Below are 15,368 nucleotides of genomic sequence, written 5' to 3'. Positions count from 1 at the left end.
TTCATGCAAGTGTATGTATGCTCAGTTGCATCCATTGATGACACCTGTTAGCAGCAGTTAATTTTCCTAATGTAGACAAAACTTTAGACTTCAATGAGAATATGCATTTAAATTAGACTGTAAAGATCAGGGATTTAGTTGTGTGCGTAAAACATTTACCCTAAGGCCCATTTTCAAAAGAGACTTACGGACAGATTTTCACTCTTATACATGCTTATAAAGAGTGTTCGCAAAAAGAAAAGGAGTACTTGTGGCACCTTAGAGACTAACCAATTTATTTGAGCATAATAAGCTTTCGTGAGCTACAGCTCACTTCATCGGATGCATAAAGTGGAAAGTACAGTGAGGAGATTTTATATATACACACAGACCATGAAAAAATATACATTGTAAGGAGAGTGATCACTTAAGAGGAGCTATTACCAGCAGGAAAGTGGGGTGGGGGGACAGAGAACCTTTTGAAGTGATAATCAAGGTGGGCCATTTCCAGGAGTTAACAAGAACGTCTGAGGAACAGTGGGAGGGGGGGAGGAATAAACAAGGGGAAAATTAAAACCATTTCCCCTTGTTTATTCCGCCCCTTCCCCCCACTGTTCCTCAGACATTCTTGTTAACTCCTGGAAATGTGTTGGAAATGGCCCACCTTGATTATCACTCCAAAAGGTTTTCTCTCCCCCCACCCCACTCTCCTGCTGGTAATAGCTCATCTTAAGTGATCAATCTCCTTACAATGTATATGATAAACACCCATTTTTTCATCGTCTGTGTGTATATAAATCTCCTCACTGTATTTTCCACTTTATGCATCCGATGAAGTGAGCGGTAGCTCACGAAAGCTTATGCTCAAATAAATTGGTTAGTCTCGAAGGTGCCACAAGTACTCCTTTTCTTTTTGCGAATACAGACTAACACGGCTGCTACTCTGAAACCTGTCATAAAGAGTGTTGCCATCTTTAAAATAGCCATAATGCTCCCTGTGGTTTTGTGTTGAAGACTTTGAGTTTCAGACTGCTTACTTTCTCCTTCAAACAAATCAAGTTCACCTGTGCATTTCAGCATAATCGACAGTTCTTTTGAAAAGGGATTGTTGAAGATGTGTCTAGTTTTGTTAGGTATTTTTAAACTACAGCCATTATTATCTATTACTTTACAGGCCCAACAGTCTTGGAAGTGTTTAACACCCTACTGAAGCACCTGCGTCTCAGTGTTGATTTTGAATTAGGTGAGAGGCGTAGCTCAACTGGCAGTGCCAGTTTCAGCACAAGCTCCAAAGAAAGCGATGAGAGGATTGTCCAGAATGCCATTATTCAAACAATTGGTGAGTGAAGGTTTTTTATTCCCGTTGAGCATGGACTCACTTCAAAAAGTTAACTTAAAAACTGACATGGGTATGAAGTCTAAACACAGAGCACTCCTTTAAGTAAAGGTCTTGCCATTCACCTCTTCTCTATTTCCCCTCACTCCCACCAAGATAAGAATAAGGTGTCTGACTGCACCAGCTTTTAGAACACAGGCTGGGTTTGTGGGGTTGAGAGTTAGAGGGAGCTGTCTTTTTACTTGTTAACTGGGCAAATAAGATTTCTGTCATTGAGGCACAATAAAAATGGAACTCTGTCACTTCTGCCGAGTCATATTGCTGATTAATATTGTGCTTTGGAAAAATACAAACAAAACCTATGGGTTTGTCTCTTACCTAAAACATAACCTTTGAAATATAAAGCTGCTGTCTTAAATTCCCATATTTTTAATGTATGCTGTGTATCAGTCATATGTATACGATATCTATATGATATGAAAACCACCTGGGCATCACAGTATACATTAGTGAGATATGTTTTAATTGTTACAGCTTGAAAACTTGTTCAAAAATCAAACATAGCAGCAACAACGACACCTACTGGCCACTTGTATTTATTGGGTTACTGCAGTGTTTCCAAGAGACATAAAATCCTGTTTTAGCATTCACTTCTGTAAATAATTTCATTAGCATTTCTCTCTTTTCAGACATTCCTGTTACTTTAGTGCTATTTGTGTTGCTATGCATTTAATGAAAATTATTACTTTAAATTTCCCCCAATTATTTTGGTCTGATTCCCTCAAATGTTTGTTCAGCAGATTTGGAAAATAAATCTGTTTCTTAAATTTCTCTATGCCTTAACCCTTACAACTGCAGTAACTATTTCTCAACTGCATTGTAAGACTCAACTTTGTCATGGTTTTAGAAATCTTTCTATCTCAAAAATTCAGATTTAACATAACTGCATTGTAGTTTGTAGGTGAAGAAAGAGCATAGTCATATTCTTGTAAGAGTTCTTCTTTGAGCACCCCATTCATGTTTAATAATAGCATAGGAAAGTGCAAAGGTAAGGAATTGAATTAAATTTCGTTCTAGCTTGGAAAATTTCCAGCTCCTGAATACTCTGTTACCTTGCAATTAATGTCAAATGCCCTGGTTTAAGTAGTATAATTACTCAGGAAAGATGAGATTAGAAAGTGTGTTGGGGGGAAGAGGGAGAATGAGATAGTCGTGACAAGATGGTGTACAGTAATAGGCAGAGTTGCACAGATGAATACTCAGCTATCTATTACAGCTGTAATACAGAGTAGAACATTGCAAAAGGTACAGGAGACCCAGACAGAGTAGATATTTTATTCCTTTTTAATTACATTTATTACATTTATTAACCTCTGCAGTATAAAGAAAGTAGCCTGAAGTGTAATCTTTCTCTCCATTTTTATTTAGGGTTTTTTGGGAGCAATCTCCCGGATTACCAGCGGTCAGAGATTATGATGTTCGTTATGGGGAAGGTACCTGTTTTTGGGACATCCTCACATTTGCTGGATACAAGCCACCTTGGGTTTGTACTTTGTTGCTTTTTTTTTTGAGCTTCTGAATATAAACTCTTTTCTGTTCTGAAGACCTCCTAAAGTAGAACTTTTAAAAATTGGAATTTAAAATAACTCTTAGCTGCTAGGTTTCTATTCAATGTGATAGAGAAACAAGCCACACACAATGACAGCAGTATGAACCCAGCATCCAAAATGCAACTTTAATTACAGTTGATTGGAAAGCCCTACATATCATGCACTACAAAATTTCTGCTCTTCAAACTCATACAGATGTTTCCAAAAATCAATGCACTTAATGTTCCATTAATTCCTTCCATTTTTAGGAAGTATGCTTTCTTAAGTCATGGAATTGTCTTCAGGCTACAAATTTTTAGTCAGCTGAATAATTCAGAAAGTTTTCTGCTTCATTCAATACTAATTGACTTTAAGATTAAGAAAGAGTCATGGTGGGAAAATTATGTTGAACTTGTTTCACTTCAGTTGGCTTATTTTTCATTTTAAAATCGGGTGGTCAACTTGGACACTTAAGGCCTGATTTTTTAGAAGTGCTGAGCAGCTACAATTCCATTTGAATTCATTGGAAGCCACAAGTGCTCAGCACTTCTGACATTTAGGCTCAAGTTCAGCACTTCCTATAAGGCAGTGGTCCCCAACACGGTGCCCGCGGGCGCCATGGCATTTATGTATGCCCACCATCAGGGCCAGCGCCAAGGAACAAAGAGGAGAGGAGCGCATCCGCCGGAGAAGCTGCTGCCAAAATGCCGCCACTGAGCGCTTCTGGCGGAGAAGCTGCTGCCAAAATGCCGCCACTGAGCGCTTCCGTCGGAGAAGCTGACGCCGAAATGCCGCCGAGAAGCGTCGCTGCCCACCACGCTCTTCTGAAGGCATGAATGTGCTCTTGGCCACAGAAAGGTTGGGGACCACTGCTATAAGGAAACATTCAATATTGGGACACTTCTGAAATTTAGGCCCCTCTCTATTTACAGCATTGTTCAGTGTTACTTTGCATGGTCTTTGTGTTTAATTGCTTACTCAGTTGTGTGCCTTCCTGTAACTATCCTTTTGAAACAGTTTTTTAACCATTCATTTGTACCTCTTTTGTAGGTGTTTACCCTTTTCTTTTTTCAGTCAATCTTGTACCTTGGTCTCCTAGCTTGTTGTTTTGTCTTGGCAAACAAGAAGTGATTAAAAACAGTATTTGTGGTTGAATAATATTTTGAAGTTATCCAGAGAAATTGATTCAAGCTAACTTTTGAGTATCTTCCCCCGATTCTAGGGATTTGGGAACTAGGCGGATTCAGATCATGTTGCTGAGATCTTTACTTATGGTAAGCCTTATTTGTTAAATATATTTTCTAAAAGATTCTGTAGATAACTTATTCTGTAAATGCACTGAATTTTGATTCTAGTCAAATTATGAAATGTGGTATACATGTTCAGACTACCAAGATATGTAGATATATAGAGTAAAATCACAGCTGCTCAAGCACAGGTGCTTTACAAGAAGCTCAGGAGTTAATCCTCCATTCCCACAGAGTAGTTCAGAGAATGTCTGTCATAATTGGGGCTGCAGGCCCAAAGAATGCCAGGGAGTTGAAGTAGCTAGTTCTGCCAGCAGTGCTAGGAACCTCTAAGGGAAATATTTTTCCCTCTCCACCACTACGAGAGCTGTAATTTCTATACCCTTCTATGGTGTAGCAGTGGGCGCTTATTAAGCTCCCAGTGCCTCAGGAGGCATTATGGCTTAAAATGGCAAAGCACTTCAGGCACCATTACTCAGTTAGTGCCTCACCTCCCAAGCCTTCCTCATCTTCTTAAAAGGCATAATTAGAAATACTGATTTTTCACAAATACACTCTTTTAAACTTTAAAGTTTCTTCAGCCATTCAAATTACACTTAAATATGAAATTTACCAAATGCCCTGGGGCTCTAGGAAACATCTTATGAGTTTCAGTTGGTTTTAATAACTCATCACTGGTAGAAGAGGCAAAAAGTTTGTAGAGTGACTTAGATTGTGGTTTATAATAGGTTGCTATACAATAGGTAAGGCTCCGATTTTGTCACGGAAGTCACGGAATCCATGACTTCCAGAGACCTCCGTGACTTCGGCTGTGGTGGCTGGGAGCTGCAGGGTCCCCCCACTGCCCACGATGACTGGGAGCTGCGGGGAATCCTGGGCTCCAGCAGCAGCAGGGGGTACCCCGCAGCTCCAAGACGGCGGTGCCACGTATTCTGCAGCTCCAAGCTGCCAGCGGTGATAGGGGGTACCTTGCTGCCCAGCTAGGGAGTGCGTTGTGGACAGTCAGCAGTTCCCCATGGCTGTTTTCAGTCAGTCAGGGACTAGTCATAGGCTTCCGTGAATTTTTCTTTATTGTCCATGACTGACTAAAAATATCCGTGACAAAAATCTTAGCCTTAATAATAGGTATGCATACACTAAAAAGCCTACATATCTGTAACCCCAGAAAAACTTAGTTAATTCTACCATTTTATAGTCTGTGTATCGTCTATGGGATTTATTTAATTGAACAAATGAGAAAAGAGATTCAGTTGAAAATTAATTCAAAATTGGTCATTGAGAATCAATCCAGTGAGCAAATATATGTTCTTAGTATGTCTCAAACCTTTTTAAAAAACAAATGAGGAAGGGGAAATTCCAGATGTGGCATCATATTGACACCCTTCTGGTTCATCAGCTGGGTTGGAACCTTTAGATCAGGGGTGGGCAAACTTTTTAGCCTGAGAATCACATCTGGGTATAGAAATTGTATGGCAGGCCATGAATGCTCATGAAATTGGGGTTGGGTGGCTGAGGGGCTGAGACTCTGGAGGCGAATGCGATCCAGCGCCCATTTCCCCCCCACCCCAAGTTTAACCACTTTTACCCCCATCCTCTCCAAACTATTCCAGTCTTGTTTCCTCCCTTCTACTGACTCCTCGTCCCAATCTCTAGTCATGAGACTTCTCATCCCAGCACCAGTCTCCTTGCCCAGCCAGTTCTAATCTCCCCTTTTATTTCCTTGTCTAAATCTGTCTCACCCTCCCACTCGCCTTGTCCAGTTTTTCCCTCCACGTGTTCCTTGTCTAATATCAGTCTCCTTCTTGCTCCCCAGCTCCTTGTCCCAGTCTCCCTTTCTGGCTCCTTGTCAAAATCTCTTTGCTAGCCATACCCTATTCTGCCCTCCACATCCTGGGTCATTGTCAGATCCATCCCCCACCCTGTTCTCTCCTCACCCCACAAACTCTTGTTCTCAGTCTCCTTGTCCAGCCAGTTCCAATCTACACCTCTTCCCCCAGCTCCCAGTCTCCTTGCCCAAAAACTGAGTCTCCCACCTGCAGCTCCCAGTCATTGAGTCACTTTGCATGATTGGTGCATCCACAGTCTGGTTGCATGTTGGATCTGTGAAGTGTTGGAGTTTGGATCCTGTGAGGATGGATTTTCAAAGGAGCTCACCTACCATTTAAGCACCTAGGATATGTCTACTACACAGCAATGGAAGCTTAGGGTTAGCAGGACTCGAGTCAGCTGACCCATGTCAGGGAACTCTGGGCTTGAGTGTCTACACTGGGTATAGGATTTTCTCAGTCATGCTCGAACCTAGGGCTCTTGCGTCCACACTGCAATGCACAGACCTGAGTCAAAGTAACCCTGTCCCAGGGTGCCTAGCACCCCCATCACCCACCCACCCCAGTGTCGATACTCTAGCTCTACAAATGTGTTGCACTGTGGGAAAAGTTTACTGCCCACTCTGGTTCCTAACTCTGACAATGCTATAAGGAGCACATACACTGTATAATTAGCTCCTTTGTTGGCTGACTCAGTAGAACGACTGCAGTTTGAGAAGGCTTTATACTGATTTACAAGCTAATCTGAGAATTGGGCTCTCCACCTTTAGACTGAGTCATGTTGGCAATAAAATGCACACATGCACCTGTTCTGAGGATAATTAGGACACCAGTCTCCAGGGCTGTCAAACTAGTAAAAATGAAACTTCGCAATTCTTAATTTTTTTTAAATGGGATGTTCAATGAAGACGTTTTTGTTTGGTTTGTTTTTTATATATTTTTGTCTGCTTTGAAGTTAGCTATGTATTTTCATTAAAACTATCTTGTTTTAATTTGCTAATATATTTCTGGGCTGAAATTTTCTGGGTCTGGTGTCTGCCCAAAATACCTTTTAAAAAAAAAAAAAATTCAGCTGTTTGACTACACAGAGTGGGGGGGAAAGTTTCACCATTTATTTTAAAACTGGTCAAGTTATAGGGTTTGAAAGTAGCACGTTTTGTATATGCAACACTTGCAATATGAATGTGTTCTTTTTTTACCAATTTTATAAGCAAAGAAAGGCTGTATTGCATCCGCACATGTGGCTGGGCATGCTAGATAAGTCTACAAGGGAGAGCTTGTTGCATACGTGGTTCAGCTGTTAAGGGACAAATGGAATGAGGCAGGGCCCCTAACCTCATTCTTTAGATTGAATAATTAAAAACCTTCTGTACCTGGAGCATGTTTTTTCACTATTTTTATAATCGAATCTCATATTGTGTCCAGGAGCTTGAAATATAACATGTAGATGCTGATTCTGGAACTGCTTTCACACAGGCTGAGGGATCTGCCCACATGAATACAATTGTACGATAAGAGTTTTGAGGTCATGAGCCAAAGACAATTAGTCAATGGGGAATCTTTCCATTGACTTTAGTGAGAATTGGATCAGACCCTAAAAGAGGCAGACCTTTGCACAAACTGTTGCCTCATTCAGTGCACATCTTTCATGGGATAGGGCATTCCTGTAATATCCAGCTTAAGAAATATTTTTCTTTTTATGGGAGAGGGAGACCCAGAAATCCTAGTTTTTTTTAAAAAAATCCTCTTAAGATAATATTAAGGATGCATGAATAAGCAGTCAACTCAGGAAATTCCAAGTTAATTGCATTTACAAATGAACCTATCCCCCCCCAAACACTTGAAAAAAATCTGCTCACTCAGAAATGGAGTGGGAGTTGAGAATTATTCTTATCTAGTAATGTAATAATAGTTTACAATGATACTGCTTATGTTCTCTTGAACAATGAACAGGTGACTTCAGGATATAATGCAAAGACTATTGCTGCTGCTCTTCCTGCCCCATTTCTTGATCCTTTATTGTCTCCTTCACTCATGGAAGACTCTGAACTAAGACAGCTGGTCTTGGAAATATTGCATAATCTTATTGATCGGCATGACAACAGAGCAAAACTTAGAGGAATAAGGTAGTGTTCTGGTCTTAATAGCTTCAGTTATAGTAATTGTTTCTAGTTTAATATCCAAATGCTAAAGTAATGCATGTAGTTAATTATATTTTTCAAAGCACAAACATTTTAATGCACTATTTTCCCAAGCTTTAAGTTGTTAGATATGGTTCCTTAAATACACAGCTTCCCATGTCTTATTATTTACTATGCATTTTAGTAACACTGTAGTCCACCTTGCCATAACAAAACTGGAAAACAGTTATATTGATTGAAGGACAGAGATGGTTCTGTCCAAGCCCTAATATATTATTTATTAAATGGAGGTTCTCAATAGTTGTTGGTTTAATTAAGTTTTTAATTGTATTTTTGCTTTGTAGAAGATAGGTTTTTTGCTCTGTAAAATGCAACCTTCTGTGTTTGCGTCATAATTACTTTTGTTTCCTTCCTTTAAAACTGAAAATTGAATGTGATTGTTAAACATGGGTATAATTAAAATGGAAATTGCAAGAATGTTTTGAATAGCTCATATCATAGAATCCTAGAATATCAGGGTTTGTAGGGACCTCAGGAGGTCATCTAGTCCAACCCCCAACTAAATCATCCCAGCCAGGACTTTGTCAAGCCTGACCTTAAAAACTTCTAAGGAAGGAGATTCCACCACCTCCCTAAGTAACACATTCCAGTGTTTCACTACCCTCCTAGTGAAAAAGTTTTTCCTAATATCCAACCTAAACCTCCCCCACTGCAACTTGAGACCATTACTCTTTGTTCTGTCATCAGCTACCACTGAGAACAGTCTAGGTCCATTCTCTTTGGAACCCCCTTTCAGGTAGTTGAAAGCAGCTATCAAATCCACCCTCATTCTTCTTTTCCGCAGACTAAACAATCCCAGTTCCCTCAGCCTCTCCTCGTAAGTCATGTGTTCCAGTCCCCTACTCATTTTTGTTGCCCTCCGCTGGACTCTTTCCAATTTTTCCACATCCTTCTTGTAGTGTGGGACCCAAAACTGGACACAGTACTCCAGATGAGGCCTCACCAGTGTCAAATAGAGGGGAACGATCACGTTGCTCAGTCTGCTGGCAATGCCCCTACATATACATCCCAAAATGCCATTGGCCTTCTTGGCAACAAGGGCACACTATTGACTTATATCCAGCTTCTCGTCCACTGTAACCCCTAGGTCCTTTTCTGCAGAACTGCTGCCTAGCCATTCGGTCCCTAGTCTTTAGCGATGCATGGGATATATTACACAGCCTGTTTTTCCCCATACAACTTCCCTTAACAAATTATAAATAAGTTATTTTATTAAAATGACATACTTGTTGCCTTTGTAGAATAATACCAGACGTTTCTGATCTAAAGATAAAACGAGACAAAATTTCAAGGCAAGACGTGAGCTTCATGAAGAAGGTAATAGCATGAAACAGTTATCTTTTTCCTTTGAAGTAGCATGTAAAGTAACTGAATCATTAACTCGTCTTTCTTTGCTGCAACATTTTCACATCAAATAAAAAAATCTCAATATAAAATTCTTTTATAATTTTTTTTAATTTATAGCACCTTAAAAGCAAGGTACTGAATCATTTCCGAGACAGTTCTGTGCGCTGAAGAATTTACAGCTTAATCTCTCATTCTGTGGGAATACTCGCATGCATGAAGTTAGGTACTTCGCAGAATCAGGGCTTTAACGACTTTAAGCCATGATCCTGAAGTAAGTTCCATACACCCAGAGTCATGTGGAGTACCAGTAACTTCAGTAAGGTCCTCCAATACAGATCTAATCCTCAGCGATTTATTTTTTTTTTAAAGACAACATTTGTAGCCCATAGGGCTAGCGTTAGCATTTTACTTCACTTATCAATAACACAAGGAACCTTCAGGCTGTATCCTGTAAGGCATTAGCTTAAACAGTTAGCGTAAGACTTTGAGGCCTATGAACTTTAGCATAGATAAGTGTCCTAACAGTCACCCCAAGTTTTGGGGAACTGGGCATAGTATGCTTAAGGGGAAGAGTTTGTACAAAATGGTACTTGGTAACCCCACAGGAACATTTAACTGTGGTACTAGGCTTGGATATTTCAGGATAGAAACGTTGGCAGATGCTTAACCACAAGCTTGCCTTGGCAACAAATTGACGTATATGATGATGAGCTAAAATCATTAATATACTAACTTATAGGATAAGGACACACCAACATTATTATGGTGAGGAAGTTAGATAGGGACAAGGAAGGCTGGGCATTTGTCTGAATGTTCATGATAGTCCCATGGCCATATAAGAGGCCAGACCACCAAGTAAGGAGCATTCGGCCCACTGGACTCGTTTGGCATGCCGGGGCAGAGCAGGACTTTTATCTCTTTCCACCAGGTCCCCAGGAAGGGGTGTTAGTATATGTCAGGAATGGTACAAGATGTTACCTTAACTCTGTATTTTTGCTAATGTTTGTGGTTTGGAGCCATTGTGTCTTTACTAATTATGCTAATAAAAGTGATTAAAGCTTTGCATTGCTCTCAGTGTAGATGTCATCATTGTGCACATCTGGGTTCCCAACCAGATAGTAAACTTGATGAGCTCGATTCTGTTGTGCCCGATTCTGGAATTAGAACCCTACAATCCCCAGCCAGCTCTTTTAATTGGTACTTAATTGGAAATCAATAATAATCAATAACCAGTAAAGAATCGGGCAACACATTCAAAATTGATTTGTGAAAAGCGGTGTATTGTGGTATCTTTTCAATTTCTCTTGTTATTAAAGGAGTTATGCTTGTTTGTTTAAATAACTTCTCCCTATCAAACTTGCTTCTCATTATACCTTCACTGCAGGATCAGTCATAATTTTATATCTAATGTCACAGTCTCTGGCTATAGATGTGTAATATCTTTGTTGCCGTATCTAGTCTGAGAGGGTGAATGACCTATGGAAAAAATAAAGAAAAAAATCCTAAACATATTTAAAGAAATCTTCATAATCTTTAGATTTTTGATCCACATGCATTATTGGACACAAGATCTTAAAATTCAGTTTCGTTTAGGAGTATTAGCTTCTGAAATAAGGATGCAGACCCTAGTATAGAGAAATAATTTGCTGGTCAAACACTTATATGCAGTACTCCCATTGAGAAACATAAAACTAGTAATGTCTGCTAGCAGTGGTGTAGGAAATAATTTTCTAACAGAAGTTTTTCTAACTAGCATTGCAGTTGTTGAGATACACATATTTGCTACTTAGAAATATCAGGCTCAATTAGGTTGCAGCAGCTTTGAAATAGTAAGCTGCCATTTGTAGAACAAAGGACTGAATCCATCCGGATCCCTGTAATTTTAAACCTTTATTTTAAATTTATATGCTAACTGATGTCAAATGATGTTAATACCTCTGCTACCTATACATTTGTTTATCACCTGCAAGGGCATGTCAGGGCATTCCATAGAAAAGGAAAAAACCGTGAGCAGACAGTTGCATAAGCAATGGCCTTTCTAGATCATTCTTACTATACGTTCATTCTTTGCCTTGAAATAATAATTTCTTTAAAGAATAGATTTGGCTGATGCTTAGGACATTTCTTGAAAGTATAGATTGATAATTATAGACTCCTTCATTGTAATGTTACTGTGATTTGGTTTGCTCTTCAAAAGGGTAAAAAGTATGATTTTCAAATGTGTCAATGTGTTATTTTCAAAAGAGACAGGCAATTGGGAGCCTAATTCTCACTGAAAGTCAATGGGATTTAAGCTCCTTAAGTGCCTTACTTACTTTTGAAAATGGGGCTTGGGCTTGTTAGTCACTTAGGCGTGTTTCAAAATTTTACCGAAGATCTATTTTTTCATTCTGTTCCCTCCCCGCATTTCCATAAACTGATGTAAATGTTCGTTTTCGTGAATACTTCATGTCAATATAAAACCTGGCAGAGGACATATATGATTCTTGTATAATGTTGTGTATGACTTTTGTCTTTTAAACTATTTATGTAAGACTCAAAAGTGTGTTCACATAAAATGGCATATTACTCTAAAATTGCACTCAAGGTAGAAAGGTAGTGCTCTTTTGTTTAATAACCTGTTTTGGTGTATTTTAAAATAATCTTTATTGACAGTATCTTTTCAGTATTGAATGTCCCTTTTCTGCACTTTATAGCATGGCCAGCAGTTGTACAGACACATCTACTTAGGCTGTAAAGAAGAAGATAATGTCCAAAAGAATTTTGAGCTGCTCTACACTTCTCTAGCTCTTATAACAATCGAACTAGCCAATGAAGAAGTGGTTATTGACCTCATTCGATTGGCCATTGCTTTGCAGGTAAGCTTCAGGAATGATATTTGGGTTAATCCGTTAATGGTATATTTATGGATATCTTTTATTGGACCAACTTCTGTTGGTGAAAGAAGCAAGTTTACACAGAACTCTTCTTCAGGTCTGGGAAAGGCAGCCAGAGTGTCTCCAGTAAATGCAAGCTGGAACAGCTTGGTTTACATAAGTAGTTAACACATGTTGCAAGAGACCATTCAAAGTGTAGTGACCAGTTAACACCTCTCCAGTCACAGGACAAAGGAGATTAGTGAGTTACAGATTGTTCTAATAAACCATAAATCCAGTCACTCTATAAGTAAATATAAATGAATATGAAAAGCTGAGTATTGAGATGATTTTAATTTGGGCTGGGTTTTTGCATATATTCAGAAACAGGAACCAAGATTTTCAAGGTAGAAATTTAAATATGTGGCATGAATACCAGCAGCTTCCCAGCATCTTTGAAAAACAGGCAACTAAATAAATGGCCTGTTTTTCAAATTGCTAAAATTTTGTCGGGTCTCTTTTATTAAATGAAATAAGACTTTACTAAAAGGTTGCTAAATGCGGCAGGAAGGCATTTAGAAGAATGAACAGGGGTATGGATTCAATAGTTTAGATACCATGGTTATTGGAGCAGTAGAAGAATCTGGATAGAAATAAATCCTGAGCTCTAATTCTGGCTTTTCCAGTGATTCATTATGTGGTCCTAAGCAAGTCACTTCACCTTTCTAACAGTTAACCACTTACCTCCAGAGAGGTGGTGAAGATTAAGGAGCTATTATGTATGGTTTTGATATGTTTTGCCTGTGACTCATGCAATATTTCGTCTGTTTTTAAGTGAAATTTATGTTTTTAAATAACATTCTAATTCCCTGGAAATGTTATATTTAGGATGGGAAGGGGTCGTATGGGGAAGACACAGGACTAGATGTCAAAAGACACTCTTCTCCATTTCAGTAGAGTTATTCATATCCTATGGGGATAGAGTTGAAATGGGTCCCTGGGCTTTGCTCTGCCATACTCATGGGGTAACGGGGTCCTTACATTCCCTTATGTTAGTTGTTCCCAGCTATAGAATGAGGCTATTGCTTACCTACTTCAAGAATGTTAAGACGCTGATTATGAAATATTCATGTAAATTCAGAATAACTTGTAAATGTTGGGCCACCTGATGTTTTCCTTTTTATTATAGGACATCGCCATCATTAATGAGGATAACTTGCCAATGTTCAACCGCTGTGGTGTCAAGGCATTGGTTGCAGCCTACCTCAACTTTCTAAGTCAGATGATTGCAGTCCCTGCCTTTTGCCAGCATGTCAGCAAGGTAGTATAAAATCAGTGGCTTTGATATTTAGCATGGCATTTCCTACGCTACAACAATTAAATAACTTTTGCTAAATGTTTCTTTTCTTTTTAGTATTTTTTTAGCATAGCAACATGCTCGCTGATTTAAAGCTTAGAAAGACTACATGTAATAGGTAGAATATGTAGAGATTCTGTCATTATTGTAACACTTTCGCCTTCTGAGCACACCCTTCTTTTTGCATAATTTGTGTTATCATATCTGTTGCAATGGCCTCTCTAGTAGATGTATTAGTGGCTGCATTTCTTACTGCAGAATCTTGGGAATATGAAGCTGGACCCACTGTAAGATGATATTCAGCTCTCTCTCCAGAGACTCTGTATAGTAAGAACTAATGTCCATAATACATCTGTGCCTGTTAATACTACTACAGTGCAATCTCTGTCAGCTCAATGGGAATTGCATACTACCTTCAAGCTTGTACAGTTAATTTTCACCTCTTCTAGTGTAGCATTTTAATTTTGTTAACCTACATTACTTTTCATTATAATTGGAATTTTATATTTATTGGCCAGATCCTTGGCTAGTGTAAAACGTATAGCTCCATTGCCTGCAGAGAAGCCATACTGATTTATACCAACTGAGAATCTAGCAGACAGTCTAAAATAAACAAAACAGTTATTTTAGATATTGGTTAGTTTAGGGGAAAATATATCTTAACCTGTTCAACCCAGTAATGTACCATTGTGGTGGCGTTTGCTATACAATATATGCAATATTCTGTGTGCACAAATAAATATTAAATATGGAAGTATAAGAATGAAAAGTTTCATTCATTCACTCCAAGACCGCTTGCGTTACTTTGCTTGTTTTGCAGGTCATTGAAACACGAACTGTGGAAGCGCCCTATTTTCTACCTGAAAACATCTTCAAGGACAAGCGCATGTATGTAGATACAAATATTTATAATAGAATGGATGAAGATGCATTTTAACGTTCTCTTTATCGAGATTAAACAATTGTACACCATAGAGTAGGTTGAATCTATGGAGAAATGGCACAGAAAGGGTAATGATACACAAACTGGGGAAGAAAAAAATAGTATTAAAGATAAGATGGGAAATCTCAATTTTAATTTCTTAAAAGGTTAGTCAGAAGTAAGTTGCATGTTGATGCTATAGCATCTGAGTAATATAAGGTATTTTATTTGTACTCTGTAACTTTAAAATGTAGCATGGTATCCTAAACCCTTCAGAAGCGGAGACCCACATTTCATAATAGAATCGTTCTCTGCATCATAATTTTTCAAATCCATAAAAGATTACTGGGAAAGTTATTCTTGAATGTAAACTGATCTGTTTATTAGAAAATCTATTTCATTTGCAATTACTTTGAACTGGTGGATCAAAATGAGGCCAAGAATATTTTAGCAATTCCTAGACTAGATGAAGAATAAACAGTGATGATTAAGTTCCAAATCGTCTAGGTGTGTTGTGTTAAGGGGACTCATAATATTTTTTAAATGTACAGAGAAATTAGAGCTTTGAATATATCAGTTAATAACCAATTTAACTATGTTCCTTTCTGTCGGAACATCAACACTGACTCTTCTTTAGGTGGTAGTTGACTTCCAGTATGATCTTGATTTATTTTATTACATGTATAGATCTGTATCAATAAATATTAAT

General features: G+C 38.6%; 1 protein-coding gene across 6 annotated transcripts in view; it reads left to right on the top strand.

Annotated features, from left to right (window-relative positions):
• EFR3A (EFR3 homolog A) overlaps positions 1–15,368 on the top strand; it is a 185,572-nt gene that overhangs the window by 138,271 nt on the left and 31,933 nt on the right. For all 6 annotated transcript variants that reach the window (XM_077809786.1, XM_077809785.1, XM_077809789.1 and 3 more), the window contains 8 exons: positions 1,154–1,318; positions 2,744–2,858; positions 4,127–4,178; positions 7,931–8,103; positions 9,420–9,495; positions 12,222–12,383; positions 13,570–13,701; positions 14,558–14,625. In XM_077809786.1, coding sequence (XP_077665912.1) covers positions 1,154–1,318; positions 2,744–2,858; positions 4,127–4,178; positions 7,931–8,103; positions 9,420–9,495; positions 12,222–12,383; positions 13,570–13,701; positions 14,558–14,625 — 943 coding nt within the window. The remainder of the gene's footprint in view (positions 1–1,153; positions 1,319–2,743; positions 2,859–4,126; positions 4,179–7,930; positions 8,104–9,419; positions 9,496–12,221; positions 12,384–13,569; positions 13,702–14,557; positions 14,626–15,368) is intronic.

The sequence above is a fragment of the Eretmochelys imbricata genome, chromosome 2, assembly GCF_965152235.1.
Source record: "Eretmochelys imbricata isolate rEreImb1 chromosome 2, rEreImb1.hap1, whole genome shotgun sequence".
Taxonomy (NCBI): domain Eukaryota; kingdom Metazoa; phylum Chordata; order Testudines; family Cheloniidae; genus Eretmochelys; species Eretmochelys imbricata.
The sequence above is the reverse complement of the archived record's forward strand: the minus strand, read 5'-3'. Positions and strand labels throughout refer to the sequence as shown.